Source organism: Agelaius tricolor, unplaced genomic scaffold (assembly GCF_023055355.1).
Source record: "Agelaius tricolor isolate 1412-34295 unplaced genomic scaffold, bAgeTri1.0.p SCAF_3, whole genome shotgun sequence".
Lineage (NCBI taxonomy): Eukaryota > Metazoa > Chordata > Aves > Passeriformes > Icteridae > Agelaius > Agelaius tricolor.
Genome location: NW_027269263.1, coordinates 56697953 through 56717898, shown reverse-complemented (window position 1 = coordinate 56717898; position 19946 = coordinate 56697953). Strand labels below are relative to the sequence as shown.

Below are 19946 nucleotides of genomic sequence, written 5' to 3'. Positions count from 1 at the left end.
TTTACCTCAGGATATTATGGGCACTGAAAGTTAACAAGAATCAAACAGAACAATTAGTTGAGGAAGGAAAAATTCATTAAATGTCCCTAAGTATAAAGATACCCCCAGTGAACTGCAGATTGTGTGAGACTGGCAGAATGCCCCAGGGATGTGCTGCTGCTCACTGCTGGGGACAGGGTGTGGGGATATGGGAATGAGAATAATGATACAAGGAGAAAATGCTGACCTGGTGCACCTAAATTTCTATTGTTTTGTTCTTTTAAGCTTTTCAATTACATTCTTTCTTGGCTATCCACACACAGACATGTGGAGAACCAGATCAGTAAAGATATTTGGATTACCCATTCCAGCAGATTTTCAAAGGAGCTAAAACAATCAAATAGTGGTAGGCAGCTAAATAATATATACTCATTTGCTGTCAAAAGAAATTCTTTTTCTTTAAAATATATCATCAGAGTGGCATTTATTCAAATGGAAGCTTACAGACCTTATCTCCAAGTGTTACAGAGCCTGTTACAAAGAAGTTTCATATCAGCAAGGGCTGTTGCTCTGTAGAGGCTGGATGTATTATTGGAAGTGACAGAGCTGTGATAACCAATGCTCCTGCCTACTGGCACTGGAAGAGGGATGTCCTCATGGGACCCCTTTTTGCCCTCAAGGTGAGCAAAAGTGAGGTGCACTAATAATTTGAAACAAAAAGAATTGCAATCTTAACACAAACCATCAGAGAAGTGTTTACAACTTGTATTTGTTACTATAGTAGCAAAGGTTTGTGAGGATTTTGATGCATGAATAATTGAGACTAGGGATAGTTAGAGTGGCCTGGGCCTCAAAAGTGTAAACATGTAGAGCATTCAGATACAGTTAAAGCCCTGCAAACTCCAAATAAAGCAAATTAAAGCAAGGTCCCAACAGGAGAAAAAATATGCATCTGCAGCTCACTAGAAAAGGAAAGCAGGAATGTGTCTGAGTGACTGACAAGGGAGCAGTCAGCCTGAAAATGTTGCTGAAATGTCCAAGGATGAAGGAAACAGACAGGAGAAGATGGAGAAATATCTGCAGGAAGGATCGACTGAGAAGTGGGGGAAATCCTTGCAGGGAAGTTAGAGGAAACACTTGAACAGAAAAATGAGGGAGCAGACTGGAAGACTGAGAAGAAAGAAATCAGAGTTCAGGAGCACTTCCCAAAGCTGGGATCAGATGCCACCTCTTATTCCACCCTTCTCTGGAAAACTCTAGATATGTTTACTGCAGTCCCTTTTAAATCTCTTACATCCTGGGTCCACACCAGTGCACTGTTGTTCATACCAAAACTGTGGTAAGCTGCTCATTTTTATGTCCTCATTCAGCTCTCTTGGGTGGATGGAGCTTTTGCTCCAGGAGCTGTGGAAACCATGGAAGCTGCAGCCAGCCAATGCTCCTACCACATTACAGGGGCACTCCTGTCCTGGAGGGATCATGAGAGAATCCTGACTGGTTGAGTTTGAATTGCAGTTTCACCTGAGTTTCATCCATGAGGCACAGGTTAATTGAGTCTTCAGCAGACATTTGTTCACACTGGAGGCTGCTTCTCCCTCATAGATAAGACACAGATACCCAAAAGTATTTAATACTGGGCACCCATCTCCAAGAAAGAGGGCTTTTTTCGCTTCCCCATTTCAGACAAATGTATAGGTAAATGTTGAACCTTGAATATAATCTGTCTGTTGTGTTGAGGACAATGTATAAACCCTACCCATTGTGTGCTGTGTGGAAAGAGGATTGGCAGAGAGAAAAAATATCCAGAGCAACAGATGGTAGGTGACGTGATAACTGTCTGAGCAGTGGTAACCTTAATCAAATTAGTTTCCTAATCAAGATAAGGAAGACACCAAAGGCATGAGAGAAGGTGAAGAACAAACCTGTAATCAATAAAACAAATACAAGAGGATGAAAGACATGCTGATGGATAGGATGCAGGAGTGGAGGGAAATCACAGGAAAAATTACCATATGTTCGGTCAATGTGAAAATGAAGTATTCAGACCTTGCATCAGCCAACATGAACAGAACAGGAAAATTGGGCAATGTTACAGGATTACAAACCATTTTATGGGTAACAAAGGGACAACAAGGGTCAGCAAGTTAAGCAAAAGTGGTGAGAATAATTTTAAAAGTATATAGGAATTTGATAAAAAAGAATGGTGGCAAACTTGGCAAGCAAAATCAATTGCCAATAAAACTCAAATAACACCTTTTCTAGGTGTGATGAAAATGCACTTTATTTTTGAAAGATTCTCAATAAAAACAGAGCATTTACAGTTTTTCTCAGAAATGCTTTTGTGTTGTATTCAGTCAGTAGAGTTCACACTGATCAACCTGAATGTTTGAAATGTTTCCACTGAACCAGCTGCACTCTTTATTGGCAAAAAAAGTTTCAGATTAAATGTTTCACTCAGTACTACCAAAAATGAGAGGTACTTTGAACCTGGTAAGAGGAAAGACATTATAGCTGGCAGCCCTGGCCAACAAAGGATGTTGAGGCCACATACCTATATTGAGAGAAGCTGAAATCCAAGTAAGTGAAGCCATTATTGTGTCTTTCTGCACAAGGCTCCAAGTGTGGCTTTGCACAGGATCTGACAGAAAGTCTGCTCACACTCAGATCAGGTTAGTTACATTCAGCTGGAATAATTACTTTTCTGAGGTTTGTTTCTGACTGGCCACAAGGATTTTATTACAGAAATAATGGTTTGCTTAAGCAGAAAGACTTTTTTATTTGAACTGGTGAGATATGGATAGTTATTTGCCCTCCTCATCATAGCCCTCCTAGGCAGAAGCAAGATACCCCCAAGCTGGTACAGGACATCACAGGAGTCCCACAGGCACACAAGACAAACTCCAAAGAGCCAGTCCTTAACTGTGCCTTTTAAGTAATTCATACATTCAGCTTTGAGATCACAGAAGTTAACACATGAAAACATAATTCTTGAATACACAAATTACTTCTACCAAATTTATAGCAGCACCTTACTACCTAGTTCCCATGGTCACACTATTATTAGTACAATTCAACATAGCACTTTCTTGCTAAACATAAATTATTCTAGTAATGAATCCAAATAAAAATACTTTGCTCTTATTGTCCAGTTTGCTACTGGGCAAGGTCAGCCAAGCTTCTCTGCTCAGTGAGGTAGCTCTTATGTATTTTATTTATCAGTATAGAATATATAGAATATACCAACAGAATATATAGAGTTTGCCAACAGCTGAGGTTACTTTTAGTTGACACTGTTAGATGCCCATTTCTCTGGTTTCAGGTTGCTGCAAAGCTGTAGAGTCCCATCTTCACAGGGCTCTGCACAGGTTACCTCAGCAATTTTTATGTTTCTCTCGGGCTTAATGAGATGCAATTTGTGACATGGTATCTTGTCTTCAACACCAAATATACAGAGTCCATACAGAATGACTGCTGCTGTACAGGTTTTAAGGAAGTTGGGTTTTACTGTCTCTGTATTTGATATCTCTGGAGTTTCATGGCATCTTGTGCACTTCCCTTTGTATTTCTGGAGTGCCTGTGTTTCAACTGGGCTAAGAACTCCATCCTTTCCTTTCCTTCATACTTTGAATTTGGAATTTTGGAGAGAATTAGAGAACCTGTTTTCGATAGGCACATGTCTTCATCATCATGATAAGGGTGTTTATCAGCAGATTTAAGAATGTGCTGCCCCAAACTAAAGATTTCCATTGAAATTTTCATGAACTCTGAAGTAAATTTGGTATAATTCCAATGCATTTGCTTGGGATAGGTCAAAAGTTTTCAACCCTGTCACTTTTTAGTATCACTTTCCAATGCAAAGAGACCTGTGAGACTGAGAAATGAATTCATGGGTGTCATGGGTAATAGAGGAAGGAGAGGTAGGAATGATGCATTAAAGATTGCTGAATTACTGAAGCCAGGGGTGATTCTGATGGGATGAGTTCTTGAAGTTATGTCTCATCTAGACATTTATTTTCAAAAAGCAAGTAATTTGAATGACAAGATACTGGATTGTTTACAAGGCAGATGTTATATCTTCTGTACATTTATTGAAATGCTCTAATACCTTTTATGCTGTCTTTCAGTTGCTTGCAGTGTAGTGATAGAAGCACTTGCTGCCTGATGCATTTGGGAACATTTTGAACTGCTTGTGGAATTGTTTTTCTGATGCCTACCATAGTGAAACTAAAGCAGTTACTTCAGGAAACAATTTTATTATACAGATTTTCAGACATTATTTATTTATAGAAAAGGACATGGAGCTCCAGAACCTAGGAGCATTTTTGAATGTGAAGACATTTTGAATGTGAAGACACAGTTATTGCAATCCCAGTTAAACTCTTCTTTCCTCTGGATCCAGTTGGGTTAGAATTCTCTTAGTCCCTTTGTAAACAGCCCATCTCCTGGCTCATTCTAAATCAGCCAGTGGGCAGCATGCCCTTGAGGGGTTCCACAGGTCACCTAGCAAGCCCTCAAGCTTCATACTCAACTTTGCAAGTACCCACTCTGCTTTTCTGGCAGACCATGTCAGTCTCAGTGGGTTTTGTGACCTTGTCAGGGTTTTTCCTTTGCCTTGCACTGCTGCTTTCCTTATATTGTTCCAGTTCTTTCAATGTCTGACCCTACATCATCATTTCTGAGGCAGAAATCACCAGCAGTGGTATATTAATTGGCATTGCTAGAAGTTTTAAGTGGAGGAAAGCCTACTTTCTATGACTTCTGGGCATCAGTGCTGAAAATCAGCACTGTTGTTTGCTGTGGCTGTTGCTGGGTTTGAAGTTTACCTCAGAGGCTTTGGAGCACTAGAATACCACCTGTCCTGGACTTCCAAAATGTTCAAAAAGGTATTACATATGGATATCATTAGCCTAGTCACGACTTGAAATTGCATGTGCATACACACAAGGATTTGCTGAATACTCTACTGGTAAACTTTGCTGTATAGTGCAAATGTTGGGGTTAATCAAATTACAGGCACAGAAATATACTTCTGTAGAAGTGAAATTCCAAAGTTAACCCTTCCAGTTAGGAACCAGTAGGGGTATCGGGTTACCAAATCACTGAGGCAAGGGCTGTTGTGGTAGTAGTGAACAAAATTGGACACACTACTGATCAAACTGACTTGATAGCAAATATAAGATGAGATATGCTCTACAATATGGAGATACTATTATAAGATATTCAAAAATTCATGTAGAATTCTTCAATATTTTTTCAAGTATTTCAAAATTTATCAAGACTGCCATGCCCAAAGCAATGAGTTTAGAAGGCTCAGCAATCTCATAGGTTTGGCCCTAGGTAAGAATAGATTTCCCTCTAACAGGAAAAAGGCAGAAGACAAAAACATCTCCAGAGTTACCAGTCTCAGTCCCCAGGGCTCTCCCACCATGCAGGGCTCAGATGCTCAGTGGGGGAGGCAAAGCCCCTGATACCTCTGCTGCCTTTAGGCTCTATGAGACATCGGCTTCTGAAAGGCAGCAAAGTCTTGCTGCCAAATGTCAGCTTGAATAAAGAGGCAGTGCAGTGGTCTCAGGGCCTATTGTCCATTTCTCTTTTCTTCCAAGGAGAGCTGCTAAGGGATCAGGAAGAGCTGTAGCAGAGATAAGTGAAGAATAGCACATGACAAGCTGTGCAGGCATAAAGACGTATGCAGGTGCCTCAGGGGCATTGAAAGGAACTATACAAAAGTCAATGCCTTTATCATCTGTTCAGAACTTGTCTTGCCTCTCTGCCAGCCCATTTGCAATATTGGCTAGCACTGCTGGGGAAATCAGATTTAAATGATTGTAATGACTTTAGTTAAATCTTAGTGTTCCAACTGAATAACAAGTCTGCCTCCTGCCTCCTTCCACTTCCACCTTTTTCGTCAGGGAAAACTGCCCCATATTGGTGCCTTCCAGCTCCCTGTCTCCCCCTCATATTCATCTCATCCCCTCAACAGGCCTTTAGCTTTGCATTGCCCACCCCCCTTGTCTGCAGCATAAAGGTGCCTCAAACCCTGACCCACTTCCTTCCTATCTCACAAACCCCTCTGAGGTCCAAGGGTGGGTCCCCTGATTCAGAGGAGATGGGGAGCAGGGTGGAGGCTGGCTTTGGGAAGGCTGCTGATTTTGAAAAAGGGAATGAAACCAGTCTGGGAGTAGATTTTCCCATGCAGAACTAGCTGGAGCCTTCTGGCAGAGTGCATGGAAGGCTTCCCAGCCCTGGGAGAAACTGGTGAATCCTGACCAGATTTAATACTTGGATCACTTGGATCAATAGTCTTCTGCCCACTGTCTCAAAAAGGGCAAGTACAGTTCCTGTGTGTCAAGGAAAGCGTGGCACTGGCTCAGCTGTAGGGCATTTCTTAGCAGAACATTAATGCTTTACAAAGGACAAGAGAATCAAGAGCCTTCCCCTTTCTCCTCCCATGCATTCAATTGCTTCTTTTTGTCTAGCTCATGACAGAATATTTATTTGTCCATCTTATCATCTTTCTGTTTGACTTCAATCACTCCTCCTAAAAAGTCACTTTCTTCACTAAAGTATATGGGGACACACAAAGCTCCAGGTGAGGGCACAGAAGGACTGTCATGCCCACAGACAGGGGTTGAATGCCTATAAATTGTTAATCTTAAAACACTTCTCATTTCAGCATTAAATCATATTTCCTATCATGGTTTATTATATTCTGGGAATCACAGTCATGCTTTGGCAGAGAATGTCACAGAGGCCATGAACCTGCACCTCGGCTTACGGTGGAGAAATCTCACCAGTGGCCAATGACCTTAGCCACTGCCAAGCAATTTCTTGAATCTTTCAATCAGCTTCTGCAGGAGGGATTTCTCCTTCTGGACAGTGCCCAAGAGGAGGCACAGACACATCTGCCTGGCAGCTGTTTGTACTGCAGGTGTTTCACTACTCACAGCTTCCACCCAGTGTGCTGAGTCAGCCTTCTGCCCCAGCAGCCCGAGGGCAGCCATACAGAGGGACAAGGGCCTCTGAACGTGTAAGAAAACCCCATTCCTCACCCCCAACATCTTTTATTTCATTTCCTCTTGCAAGTGGTTTTAATGTTCGTGTTCCTTTCGTGGCATGACAGCAAAGTGGGGGTCAGGTAACAATTGGTTGAATTCTCAGTGGCAGTTTTGGATTCCCCAGCTCAGCTGTTGAGCACTGACCTGTGCTCTTTCATGTACTGCATGGGTGAGTTACCCCACTTTCCAACAACTCCTAATTATGGCTGTCAAGCCCTCTCAAGTGGTCATGCAAATGAAACTGTGAGCACAGCCAGGACCTCATGGCAGATGTTTCTCTGAAGCAGCATTTTGTGGGGGCTGATTCCTCAATGCATTACTGATGAGCTGCTGTTGTTAGTGGCACATGGCACATACCAGGTAGGAAGCAGACAATCCCTGCAGCCCAGGGTGGCACTGGTGTGCACGGAGTTTGGTAACAGTGTCAGGAAGCCTTGCTGGTTGTGAGCCCTGTGGTTATGCAGTGCAAGATGAACAAAGTCTAAGTGCAGGAGAGAAGTCTGCAAGGGGCTTTGCTACAGTACCAGGCAGGGTTTAGCCAGATAGAGTAGAGAGATTTGCTAAATTTATGGACAAAAGGAAATACATCTGAAGCTTTTCTGCAAAATGCCCATAATGCTCAAGCCTGGATTGGCTTCAGTGCTGCTCCTGCCCTGAGGCTCAGTTGAGTGCTGTTTGCACTGTCTGTGTGTCCAGCTCTGCAGCTATTGCAAAGCTCATATCCTGAGAAAAGTGATGATCCTGGGTTTCTGGTGTCTGAAGATACTTGATGCAAGACCTCTGAGTTCTTGCAGTTATCTTAAAGGCACTGAGTAGTCAAATTTAGCCTCACAGCAAAACACATCCTAATAATTTTTTAATGCACTGATCAAACTCCATCTTTAATAACTATTTACAGCATACATTTGGACAACTTCAAACTTTTTTGGCATGGCCACAGCTACTGAATTTGTGCCAGAACCTATCCCCTGACAATTCAAAACTGCCTTCCTCTTTACAGCTTAAATGTATTCCTGGATGGTTTATATGCATTTGTTCAGATGCCAAGACTGCCCTTTCAGTTAAATAGCTCTTCCCCCTCTCTGGGACCAATTCCCTCATGTTTATACTGAGTAATCATAAAATTCTTCAGTTTACTGTAAGGCATGCAGATCTATTTTCTAGGCAACACTACCACAGCTTTTTAAAGGTTTTCACCTCCTTTTTCTGTGAAGTTGTTCATTTTCAGAAACAAAAGACTAAACCTGGTATTTATTATAGACGCCACTATAGGCTTAGATGTAGAAATTTTCTTTTTAGGTTAATATCTTTTGTTTCTTCATTCTGTTTCTACCTTGATAGCCTGCAGAGTTTTGCCATTTTTACCCTGCAAACAGGGGCTGATGCAGTCCCAGACTTCCTCTCTTGCCAGCACATTCAGATTTGCTTGCATTTGCAGTAATTTCAGAACAAGTTGGAGGCATGCACTGCCCAAGTCTAAAACCAGGCTGTTGTAGATGCATGGTGTTTGTCAGGTCAGCTTGGATGAGAGCTGGCAGGAAAAGAAAATAATTTTATGCCTCTCTTCTTTCTTTCTTTCTTTCTTTCTTTGCTATTACATTTTAAAACCTTTAATAATGGAGGGGAATGACAAATTTGTACATAGACCATAGTGAGAGAGCCCAGCAGTGAGCTGATTCTTTGCCTCTTACCCTCATTTATTCTGTTAGATTTTCATTTCAGTTTGATTTAAAAAACATTTATTTTTGTTTTGTAGTTCCATCAAGCTCCTAATTCTTTGGCTGCTCTTCCCCCTAGGTTTCATTCTTTATTAATTTCAAAGATTATCTCTCAGCTTCCTCATACCAACATAGGCCAGGAAAAGAACTACTAAATCCTCATGTCTAGTCCTGTTATCATGAGCAGTTACAGCTTCATGCAGTATGTTTCCTAAGATTCCTCCTTACATCCTAAAATAACCTTGCTCTGATTAACTGGTCATTGCAAACATCACTCTTCTAAAGCTTAGAAACCACCAGCACCAGATGTCTAGGGCTTACATTATGCTTTAAAAACTCTCCCTAGTACTGCTAAAACTCTTTTCCATTGCTTCCCTTGACTGGTGTCCCATGGTCCTCCAATGGATGACCAACACACACATTTTCTCCATCATTTGTCCTGACATTGCATTGATAGTGCCTCCCATCAGTGGATTTTACTACCAGACTACTCTTGCCAAAGCTGGTAATGAAAACATGAAATGATTGACACCCAGGCTGATCCTTGAGGTGCCCAGTGTATCCTCACAACAGCTGGAGGCTTTTCTTTCAAGCCAGAAATGACATCTCCCCATGAACAAAATGTATAAACACCTTACATTCTCATGTTAACCTTTTTTTTCCAGTCAGTAAGTGTTTCTGTATGACACAGGATCAAATTCTTCATCAAAAGTGTGTTGCTTTGTATTTCTTTCCATGTTTTTAGCTATTCTTTCCTTCAATAATTGGCCAAAGAACTGGGATAAAATTGAATGACAATTTGTTGTTCCAATTACTGTTCAGTTCTCAATTTTGTATTTTTTTTCCTAAAATGTAGGTAATGCATATGCTCTTCACCACCATCTCAACAATTAATTCAATTTTAAAATCCTTCCTAACATCTTTGCAGTTTAATGTGTTGGTTGTTTCAGTGTTTGGGGTTGGAAGGTGCATTCCTCCAGTTTGAGGACATTATGATTGTTTTTGATGCTGTGGATTTGGAGGCATGAGTTTCCATTTCCAAATGCTCACACCAAGCAGTCACAGCATCATCCTCCTCTTCTCTATCATTCTTTTCATTGAAAAATGAGACAAATAATTAGGTCCTAATTGCTAATTCCCAGACCAACTCCATATCTGCTTTTCTTCTTTCTTTATTAATCTCACTGAAGATTATTCAACTATTTGTTTCAATTTGTCTTAGAGTTAGCACAGCTTGACTTTTAGAAAGCTATCTTTTAGAGCTGCATTACCTAACCTTCAAAATGTATCTTTCTTCCCTAATAATTTTCTTTTCCTGGAATTTCGAAGGTCTCTGCTCACATCATTTTTTTTTTTTCTCAAGGCTTTTTTGGTAAGATAGGTAATGAGGGTAGAATGAAACAGAGTTTGTTAGTCATCAATATAGAGCTGAAAGTATCCCTGGAATCTCATTTGTCTTGTCAAGATACTTCAGAAAATTTATATCTTTGTCCAAATAAATTCAAGGTTTGCCCCACAATTAGTATGAACTTCTTCAGCCTAGTTAACTTGTTAGTAGTTCCTTTAGGCTTTTAATAAGTTCATCCATCTAAAATATGCATTAAAATCCAGGTTCAGAAACATTTTGTTCTCATATTATTTAATATATTCTCATTTTATTTAAATTGAATTGACTCATGGTCATTGAAAGTGAGGTTATTTTCAGCTCTTCCTTGTCTTTACCGTAAGTGTGTTTAAAATATCTCCTCTGTTTGGATCAGTAACTTGTGGTGGAATGTCAGCTGTATATATCTCAAGAAATTCCTAGCCTATGCCATATTAACACCTATTCTCCAGTCTGTCTGTGGTAGTCTACACAGTACTTGTGTTGAATTTATTAATTAATCAGATTTAGTACATGTCACTATGCCATGATATGTTTTGGCTGAAGAACAGGTTCTACAAAGAGAAGTTAGCATTGAAGTAGAAAGATGTAGCACTCCTTTGGGACAGCACTCAAAATAGACACTTTCAAAGGTAAGTCTGTGTGAGAAAAGTGCATTTTGGACATGGCCACAGCATCAGACAACCTGCCTGTGTGACAGCTGAGCCCAGGCCGTGGCCCCCAGCACAGGGGTTTGTCTCTGCTCCTCCTGTGGTCTCTGGGCACGGACCCCAGCTGACACACAGACCTCCTGACACACATCCTGTGGCACAAAGACACATTAGAGAAAACTCAGTGGGTTCTGACACAGTTCTCATGTTATTTCGGATACTTTAAAGAGAAAATGAGAAGAAAAAAAATATCATCAGATCCCAGGGCCTTTGGACACCACAGGAGGTGACACAGCATAAGTGTAACTTTTGACATGCACCACCTGTGAGTTTCCAGCTGTACCACCTCCCATACCTGATTCATCCCAAGGAAGTATTTTTATCTCTGGTTATATATGATTTCAGTTTCCTCACTTTTTATCAGTTAGTCATCTACCTCTGCTACAGATATTAGCAATGTGTTGTCCGACATTCCTAAGGATTTTTTGCCCACATAGTGATTAGGCCTGCATCCTTTAGCAGGTCCCAGCTTCCATATTTTTCCTGGACAATAAATACCCATTGCAAATAACCATGGCTGGAACACCAGAAGTTGTGTTCTTTCACAAGGAGTTATATTGGGACCCACCTTGTGGATCACCTGCCACACACACTTATAATAATCTATTATGTTCTTACATTATTTTTATTCTCCAGCTAATATAGCTGTTGTACTAACTAAATTATTCATAGAACTACATTAATCTCAAAGTTTAATTATCGTGGCTAATGATCAAAACTTGGAAGTTAAATGCTCCCAAGATGATACAACCCCACACAGAATTTCTGTTTCTATCAAATCAAAGAATTCTCTATCCAAACATGAATCCAACACATGAGGTCTAAAACAGGTCCCCTTAGTGTTGTGAAATTTCTCTCACAGTTGACTTAACTGAATTAGATTGCACTATCATTGCTATTCTTTTCTACTTGTTTACAGTTTAACACATTTCTTCATATAACATACTTCACTTTCTCAGTTGTTTCCATTTTTCTGAACAATTCATGTTCTGTAGTGCTCATCTTTGGATATAGCTGTCAGTCATCCCTATTTCTGTTATGTCCAGCTTCACATCTTGCAACAGCTGATCAAATTATTCCATTTTGCTGCCTAAGTATAACTAGCAGGCATCAAAATATCTCCTACCTGTCTACTCAGCCAGTCTTCTCCCCCTGACCATAACACCCACCTCACTACCACTTTCCACAATACTATTTTCTTTATCTTTACTGTCCAGTCACTGAATGTTTGGTCCTCTTTTTCCCTTTTCTTAAAATCAGCATGTGAAATACACATATCTTTATATATCTATATATATGTGTGTGTGTGTGTGTGTGTGTGTGTGTGTGTGTGTGTATTCTTATCAGATTTCTTATCAGAAAGTCCAGGCCCTAATAAGTCAAATGGCCATAACTGCATCATGTCTTTAATATTATCACAGGAATGCAGAAGGAGATTCTCCTTTTTCTCCCCCCTAGCAGTCTCTATAAATATTCTTAATCCTGTGGCGAGACTCCACAGCAAGATGATGTGAAATAAGAGAATAAGTCGATTAAAGTAGTTACTGCTGAAGCCTCTTGCATCCTCACCACATGGGATATTAGGGTTTTGCCTCAAATCAGAAATAGTTCTGCTTCCTGGACCCAATGCCCCCATTATACATATTGTTTGAAGTTTTTTGAAGGAAGATTAACCCACTTTGCTCCTTCACTTTTGGGGAGGCGGTTGCTGGGAGCATCACATCAACATCCTGAAGCAATTCCACAGGGCACCTTCCTCATCCTGCATGGAAGCTCAGGTCACAGAAGTCCAGATGGGATTTTATCATTCCAGCTAAGAACACTGCCCTTGAATCTTAAATTTCTTCACACTTTTCTCACTGACTGCCTCATACCCAACAGCAGTCATGTGGCTAGCAGCCATCTATGAGCACCACCAGGAATTTTCAGTCTGCTTATGCACAAACTAACAGGCTGTGTCATCTCCTTGGGGATCCAGCTGGCACCTCTCTGAAGAGCCTTTTCAAAGGTGGGCATTATATGTGGCAGCCTTCAAACACAGGATCAAGTAAGAGGTCATACATGACATTTGCCTTTTTGTATTGCACAAGGAACTATTCCAGGTATTGTGGAAGCTCTCCATAGTTCAAGAACTTTCTCTTAGGCACAGGTTTTTGGGTGATGAAGCCCACACACTGAGCCAGAATTTTAAGGCCCCCACTCACTGTTGAAGAACTTTTCTAAATTAACTTCTAGGCTCCTCCAGAAATGCTCTGCATACAGCAGAACTATTTCTGTGGATGGAATCAGTAAATGGAGAGAATCATGGCATTCACTTCAAAATTGCACATTTCCTCCAAGCCATGACATAAATATAAACACAGAGGATTATTGTCCCACTCAAAAATGCAGTCCACATCACGTGGATCAATCTCAGTTGATGGGTGTGTAGCTTCTGTCTTCACTCAGGATTGTGTTTGACCCTGTGCTTCAGCCACCTCCAGTGTTGTCTTCAGCCACCTCCACTCAGCATTTCCTTTTTTCCCTCTTCCCTTCTTTCCACTCAGCATTTCCTTCTTTCCCAGCTACAAGCTCCTGAAAGACTAATCCTGACCACCAACATGGCTGGCAAAAACTCTATTCAGTTTATTGGAGATTTAATGGGTCACCGTTTTTGTAAATACATTTTGGGGGAGAAAAAAAAGGAAACAAAAACCTCTTGCAGTTTGGAACCAGAGAGGTTTGAAGACTTGCACATGTAGGCATGGAAAGAAAAGATATGGTCAGCATAATTCCCATTCCATTTTTTTTATTCCTTTATCAGGAAACTTGCCATCCTCATACTCTACAGGCAAGCAAATTTGGTCTGTTGTCAGGAAAAGAATGAAGATGAGAGAGGAGTCCTGCCAGCGGGAATTTCTCAGCACTGGTTTCCTGCATAGCAGTCAGCTTTTTTTATAAATAGAACCTCATTTCATGCAATGATATAATATTAATCTGTCACTGTGTTTGGCACAACCATAGGATAGTGAACTACTTGTTTGCTAATTACCATTTGAGCTCATGCACAGAGCACAGTCTGTGATAATATTAGCTTGGTCAGAGTCACAAGTCTGTCAGTGCCAGCAACAATTCACTGTCTGTTTCCAATCTCTGGAAGTGTTGTATCTGCATCCTTTCATCCCACGAGGTAAAAATCCTGGCTCTCTCTCCTAGTATGAATAATTTGTCTTGTCACTCACAGCCCTAGAGGAAAACCATGTGACAGCTCCTGTTAGCTGTTCACACGAAAAAAACTGTTTAAGAAGAAAAGCAAATATATAAGGCATGTTTGAGTACTTTTATTAATCACTTTTTAAAAGTTTTAAAAGCTCCACCAGACTCCGATATGTGGGAGAAAGCAGCTGTTTGGGTGATGAGGCACTAGAAGAGGTTGCTCAGAGAACTTACAGATACCATCCCTGGAAATGTTTAAGGCCGGATTGGATGGGCTCTGAGCAACATAGTGGGTGAACTAGATGGTCTTTAAAGTCCCTTCCAACACAAGAGAGTCACCTTGTCATCACAGGAGAGGAAGAAATGGAGGAAACCCAGGGCCACCCTTACCGAGAGAATAATCCTGCCAGGAGCTTTCTCAAGCAGTCAAAGGGAAAACCATGTGGATGTGATTCTTGTAAGTTTTACAGTTGCCCAAATGGTTCTGAATGGTGTCAGTGACACGAGTCAGTCATTTATCAGTTCCCCCCTGCTGCTTATCATGAAGGGGGGGTTGGTTAGGGGGGTCCTAGGCTGGGCTCTCTGTCAGGGGGCTGGTGCTGATCTGATGTCCCCAGATCACACAGAGAAGACTGCTTCCAACCAGTATGGATTTAACTTTTTCATCGCTTAAATCCAAGAGTCTGTAGGAACTGATGGTTTAAGAGTTTTTATTTAGTCAGTGAACTTTTCAAATCCAAATACCATTACTACTTAGTAGCAGAACAGCAGTAGCTTTTGTTACATTTCCATTTCAGTAACATTGCCATTACAGACAGTGGAAGTTAGACAAAGACATGGGGCCATGTCAGTGTTATAAAATCATCTCTTAGCAGTTTCGCTGAAATTGCATAAAATTATTTCCATTTCACAAATTTGTATAAAACTGAAAGTAATGTACTTTTAGAGAAAAGTCTTCTAATCCTCTGTAGCAGAATTCAAATGTAAAAATTTCTAGCAATGCAAAGTAGATCTGTAGGTGGATTTCATATCTGTCTTTTCAATCTTGTAGCTGATAAAAGAATCATTACTTGTTTATATTATTGAGCAAGTCTGTGTTCTTAAAGGCAGTCAGTGGAAAAATATTCCCTCAACAAAAACTGACTCAAGGTTGACTAATCTTACTTATGTTACCCTCTACAGGTAAGGTATGATTCCTGCTCCTGAAGATGTTGACTAAGTAGTCATTTAATAGAAAGCACAGGGAAAAGATTAGTCATCTAATCTTAACTGCACAGGGAAAAGAGAAAATAATAATAACCCCTCCTTGATATCTGTCTTTATGCAAAGGAATCTAGTCCAGACATTATTTACCCATGAGTTTTATTATCAAGAGAAGTCCGACTGCAACCAACAGAATGACTCCAGAAATTTGAGCAAGTATATCAAAGAATGCAGGAACAGAATTCAGGAAAGATGAGTTAATTGGAAATCTGAGGAACACAGCTGGGAAGCTGTACACTGAATTCCTGAGATAAGGGTCCATTTTTTTAATTACCTGTGTGCAAAAGAACAAAGTTAAATTACTTTTAGGAAGTACTAAGAATGTGTCTGATGTGCTGTGTAATAAAAAATTGACAGAGATGTTGGTATTTGCTAATTATTCATGTACAATTAGCTGAAAAATTTCACATCTATTGATCATTAACTGACCATTAAGCTTTCTCACATGTTGAGGATGATTAATAAAAGTAAACTGGCTTTGGTGTTTGCTGTTATATAGTAAATGAAACTTTGCCAACAGTTAGCTGGGTAAATATGGACATTTTCACGAACACAAGAAGTTTGCAGATCTGCTGCATTGTTTGAGTGGAGTTCTTTGCAAGTCTGAGGGAAACCCTTAAATGTGAGGGCAACTCCACTTTCTGGAACTGTGTGTAACCAGCTCAAGAAAATAAATTATTGTATTGTTTGTCTCTAAGGCCTTTGAAAGATCTTATGTAATTGTGTAAATGAGTTAAGGGAGACAATATATAATTTACAATTTGTCCAACCTTCATGTTCTGAGTAGACTGGTCATTATCTAATCTCCCATGTTTCTAAGCCTAACTGTCCTTGAAAGTATCATGAACTGTTTTATTTTCACATAAATTAGCTGTTCAGGAGGAACCCATCAAACACCTTGGATGCATTTTCTGCAGACGTGCTTTCAGGACATTGTCTACAGCAATTTTGTAGCTGTCAAAAGGAAACTACCATTCCTGAACTCTCTTTACACATCCCTCTTCCAGTATTTCATCATATTGATCCAGTGTAAGTCTGTTTTTATTTTGTGGGCATTAGAGGTCTGTGAAATGATAGTGCCTGGGCTTGTCCAGGAAAGACAAGAAGCCTGTCACATCGACAGGAAACCAATCCCACAGTGACAGCAGCTGTTGGTTGCACAAGCTACTTGGTGTATAAACTGTCATTTCCCAACAGAGGTCTGACTCAACAAAAACTTAAAAGGCTGAAAGCCACACAATGCATTCTTTTCAATTAGCACATTCACCTGCAATTTTGAGTATATTTCATCAATACAATATTAAGACTTATAAAAGAAGGTTTAGGATCCATTGTATCTCATCAGCCATACTAAGACAGAAGGGCTAACGATGGAAATGTGCCTGTTTCCAAGTCACTATGGGTAATTGAAAGGTATTTCCAAGTCACTAAAGGTAATTGATGAGGTAACTGAAAGCATATGGATTTTCTGATTTTCTTAAATGCAATAAAAACTGAAGAATGAGCCAATTCAACATAATCATTATTTTTAGAATTTTCTTATGCTACTTTATTTTTGTATGCTATCCTCTTCTGCTGAAGATGACTCTACCTGGCTTCAAGACAGGCATCACCAGAAAAATTTGGAGATTTTTGGTCATAGGTCAGTTTATACAACACCAAGCCTGCTGGCAACAAGGTCCACTTATCCCAAAGAAGGGGAATGAGGACATAGCCAGGCTTGACAGACATAGGATATAGGAAGAACTCCAGAAACCACTCTAGTAACAAAAGAAGGCTTAAGAAAGCACATCTCAAATCACAAGCAGCCAAAGACATAACCACAGACAGGACTTGGGAGATCCCTTTCCACCCCTGCTGGGATACTGACACAATCAAATATTTCGATAAAATGCCTGTACACCAATGTTTGCAGTATGGAGCACAAACAGGAGGAACTAGAGGTCTGTGTGCAGGGCTTTGCTCTCATTGCAATGACAGAGGTGGTGGGACAGCTCCCATGACTGAAATGTCATCGTGGAGGGCTGCACAGTGCTCAGGACAGACCAGGCAGGTGCTGGGGGGGAGTTTCCCTCTGTGAGGCAGCACTTGGAATGTATCAAGCTCTGTCTTTGGGTGGACAGTGAGAAAGTCCAGTGTTTATGGTTAGGATAAAAGGGCAGATTAATAGAAATGATAGGTGGGTTTTTTTCCTCTCTTTTAAACTGGTTGTTTGCCTGACAGCTTGACAGTAACCCAGTGTTACCTTTGAATATCCAGGTTATTAACCATTTTCCCTTTTGGTTTTGTGTGGTCCTTTCATATTGCATTGAAGAAATTGGTCCCACAATGAAAATGTTATTGTACTGATGCAAAACCTGACCAGGGATCCAGGATGTAACAGCTTTTTAAGGAACGTGTGCAATTGATGTTGCATCTTAGGTTTTTACATTAAATACTTAATCACAACATGTAATTCTGTGACTTGTTTTTTTCAAGTAGCCTAGCTTTGGAGTTCAGGATGAAAAAGTCTAATGCTTTAATGATAACTTTGTAGGTTCTCAACAAAATGAAAGCTTGGTCTCATTATCCCATTGTTCTCCTTTTCTCTTTTCTCCAAGCTGCCTGTCTCGTCCTGGGTTGTATGATTTTTCCTGATGGCTGGGATTCAGATGAGGTAAAACGGATGTGTGGTGAAAAGACAGACAAGTACACGCTGGGGGCTTGTTCAGTCCGCTGGGCATATATCCTGGCAATTATTGGAATCTTGGATGCCCTGATCCTCTCATTTCTGGCATTTGTGCTTGGAAACAGACAAGACAGCTTGCTAGCAGAGGAGCTCAAGTTGGAAAACAAAGGTAGGACTGCTTTAGAAACACTATTGTTGGGTGGCCTCAAGGGCAATTGCTTAAAAACAATAATCAGTTTCAATTTCATTTTATGTTATGCTTAAAAGTTGGCATGCTGGCTTACTTGTTACTTTGCTGGGAAAGAATAAATGCAAGGGGTGAAGGAAGTTTTGCATTTCAGCCTCCAAAAATCTGAGAAAGCTCAAATTTGATGTAATTTCTGCCCTATGCATGAACTATCCTTAGTTTTTAGAGTTGTAGATGGGATGTTATTGTGTTACTCACTTGTACAGTATTTCATTAGCATTTAATTTTCACTGTCTCCATTTTTTCCTGTACCCCATGCAAGATTTGCTCCCTTGGTTCCTTCAGAATTTTACAATGTAATATGAATGTCAGTAACGTGGCATATGTGTTAGCACAGTGCCCAGTAATGGGGTGGCAGTGACCTGTGTATGGGACTGCCCATACAGCAAGGAGCTGGTGGGCTGAGGATCAGAGCCTGGAATGAATAAGGATCCTAGTTCTTGCCTGAGTGTGTTGCTTTGAGCTCATGAGTCAGCTCATGGGAATCTAGGCTGCTGCAGTAACTGAATACTCATGCAATGCTTTGGGGATAAAACTCATATTTAGATTAAGTACATGAAAATGGCTTGGACCAGTAATTTATCACACATTTGCAGGAATGGAGATGTTTTTTAGTAAGTGTGTGCAAGCCTGGCTTATTTCTGCAGCCCCTTCCCCTTGTGCTCCCCTGGCATCCCAGCTGAGTATGTGATGGGATAGATACCACAGAGGGCATGTCCCTGCCTTATCTTTTTAATGGGCCTGTTGTCCCTGAATCTGTCTAATCCCTTCTAAACCTGCTGATACTGTCAGCCTCTCCAGCACTGCATGGCAGCAAGTTCCTGAAGCTTACTACTGACTGCTGAAGAAGTACTTTCTTTTATCTGTTTCAAATTGATCCCCTGCTAGTTTCACTGACTGTCCCCAAGAGCAGGATTCTGTGTTCAGCTCATCTACCACCTTTGTAATTTTGTGGGCTGCTTCTAATAATAGCAGAGGTATCAGGAGCTTTTCACCACTAGATTGCTGTTTGGCATCCAGTGTTGTGTGAAAATAGCAGGTCTCAGTGCTGGTCCAGAAGAGCCATTATCTGTACACCTGTACAGTGGCCCCTGCTTGCTGGATTGCAGTCAGCACACTCAGCCCAAAGATAAATGGACTTGAAGATTGAATACCACATACAATTCCAGACCTGGATGGAGCCTACTAATGTTGTGAGTTAAGGAAAGTCTGTGTCACTTGCAATTGCACATGTGCATCTGTCCTGCAGGTAAACTGAGGGCATCAGCTTCAAGGACTGTCCCTGTGACCCTTTCCTGTAAGGATATTATTAATCTGCATTTGAAAATCAAAATACAGAAGGGCATTCACAGCTATGCCACAAGTGCTTTTGGCATCACCACTATGTCTGATTTGTCTATACCATATAGAGCTCATGTACCCAACATTACTTGTATCAAAGAAATGCATCTGTTTTGGCACCTTGTGAGCAAAAAACAGCTTCTGGAGCCTCCTCACCTCTCACATTGCTGGCACAAACCCTTGCCAGAACATTTGGTCCTCAGCATGTCAGAAAAAACCATTCAGCAGCTCAATTTCCTTGGATTAAACACAGAAACATATCACACCATTGGCTTCAAAACAAACCAGGACTCAACAAAAAGGGACCTACCCCACTCTGCCCTTCACAATCAAGCCTAATGATCACCACTTTTTAAACTGTCTTTCGAATTAAGTGAGGAGGAGTC

The 19946-nt window shown here is 40.7% G+C and overlaps 1 protein-coding gene across 3 annotated transcripts in view; it reads left to right on the top strand.

Moving 5' to 3' along the window:
* The window catches only part of LHFPL3 (LHFPL tetraspan subfamily member 3), a 235127-nt gene that overhangs the window by 140300 nt on the left and 74881 nt on the right, over positions 1 to 19946 (top strand). For all 3 annotated transcript variants that reach the window (XM_071423950.1, XM_071423952.1, XM_071423951.1), the window contains exon 2: positions 17905 to 18141. In XM_071423950.1, the coding sequence (XP_071280051.1) occupies positions 17905 to 18141 (237 nt within the window). The remainder of the gene's footprint in view (positions 1 to 17904; positions 18142 to 19946) is intronic.